We start from the raw sequence: 1551 nt of genomic DNA, 5'->3' as shown, positions 1-1551 counted from the left end.
CAAGCTTTACCTTCGAATCTGAGCACGTTAATGCTTCATAACTAACAACATAAGGGAAGGGATAAGGGCAGACATTTTACGACACTACCAAGTAAAAATGAAAACAGGGAAATCCCCCTTTAAATTTCTTAGGCTTGGTACCAAAGCATTTCCTCGTTTGTCTTCAGTTACTCTTCCCTAGGCAGACAATCCCCCAGGGGCCCAAAGCCCTTCGGATTCATCTTATAAACTGAACATGGCCACAATCCTATTACAGAGCTAACTTGATTAACCCAGGCCCGTGATGGCCACGTACCCTCATTAGGGAATGAGAGCTCTTTGTTTACACTTGCTTCAACTAAGTTTCCTTGACTTCCTGGCCCCTGAAATGACGGGCAATTTGTCAGGTACCAAAGTTCCCCGCTTTAATGGATGAATTCCTCATTTTCCCTGGGGCCGATGCCTCTCCTGTGCTGTCTCCTGGCATCTGGGGTGCATCCCAGTGCAAAGGTCCAGCCTGAACTCAGGATTCTCCTCCAACGACCACCTCCTTGGTGGATGTCCCACCCCCAAACCTAAACGGGACATCATCTGAGGAAGTTCCCTTGTCTCACCTCCACACCACCCCCTCCCCAGTCACCAGATTTTGTTTTTCTTCACCCAGAATGATCCTAAAGACATTTACTGCTCTTTAGCCCCAAGGCCAAACCCTAATTACAACTCCATCACCTCTCCCCTGTAGGGGTCCTCATCAGCCCCCCTGCACCAGCCCCTACACTCTCCCCTCCAATCCTTCCTTCCCCACTTGGCCAGCGGGCTCTTGGAAACGTTAGTGCGATGGCCCAGCCCCACTGAAGCCCCTTCCAGCCTCTCCCCTCCTCAGCCAGGCCTGTATCGGCTCTTGACTCAGGGCCCCTGCCTAACTCCCCCGTATCCCATAATCCCCTGTGCACACTAAGCTGTAGGTCTCCGTCTGGACCTGCCTCCATGCCTTTCTACAGCCCTCCCTTATCCTGGGCTGGGGCTTCTGAGGCTGTTCTTGCCTTATTCTCCACCCCTCCACTTCCTGGGTGTTTCCATGGTGTCCTGTGCACACCTCTGCAGTTAGAGCAGCATGTCACGATTATCAGACGCTGCTTCATGCCCATGTTAGAGTGTGAGCTCCACGAGGACAGGGGGCACCGCATTCCTTCTGCACCCCCAGTGCTCAGCACAGCGTAAGCAGTGCAAGAGACTTGTGTCCCATAAGTGAGTGACTGAATCAAACAAGAGGGGACTGGGTGACAAGGCGTCCAGCTGGATCTCTCACTCACAGGAAGGGACTGGGATGGCGTGTCCACCTGGCTCGCTCATGCACAGGAAGGAGAGGCAAGCACTCCTCAGGCAATATCTCCTGACGGCAGAGGTAGCTGGATTCTCCCAGGGACTCTGCCCTAGGCAGGTGCTGTTGGCCACAGCCCCTCTGGGCAGGAGCTCCCAGAGGGGAGTCCCGTGTCGCTGCAACTAAGAGACTTTAAAACAGAATACTCACACTGCTTGTGGCTCCTTGAATTTTCCGACTTGCTGAATGTG

The 1551-nt window shown here is 53.3% G+C and overlaps 1 protein-coding gene across 1 annotated transcript in view; it reads right to left on the bottom strand.

Annotated features, from left to right (window-relative positions):
• PRKCA (protein kinase C alpha) overlaps positions 1 to 1551 on the bottom strand; it is a 521371-nt gene that overhangs the window by 51767 nt on the left and 468053 nt on the right. Inside the window, exon 10 of the mRNA XM_007959900.1 lies at positions 1511 to 1548. Coding sequence (XP_007958091.1) covers positions 1511 to 1548 — 38 coding nt within the window. The remainder of the gene's footprint in view (positions 1 to 1510; positions 1549 to 1551) is intronic.

The sequence above is a fragment of the Orycteropus afer genome, unplaced genomic scaffold (assembly GCF_000298275.1).
Source record: "Orycteropus afer afer isolate SDZICR_OR568_19922 unplaced genomic scaffold, OryAfe1.0 scaffold00018, whole genome shotgun sequence".
Classification (NCBI taxonomy): domain Eukaryota; kingdom Metazoa; phylum Chordata; class Mammalia; order Tubulidentata; family Orycteropodidae; genus Orycteropus; species Orycteropus afer.
The sequence above is the reverse complement of the archived record's forward strand: the minus strand, read 5'-3'. Positions and strand labels throughout refer to the sequence as shown.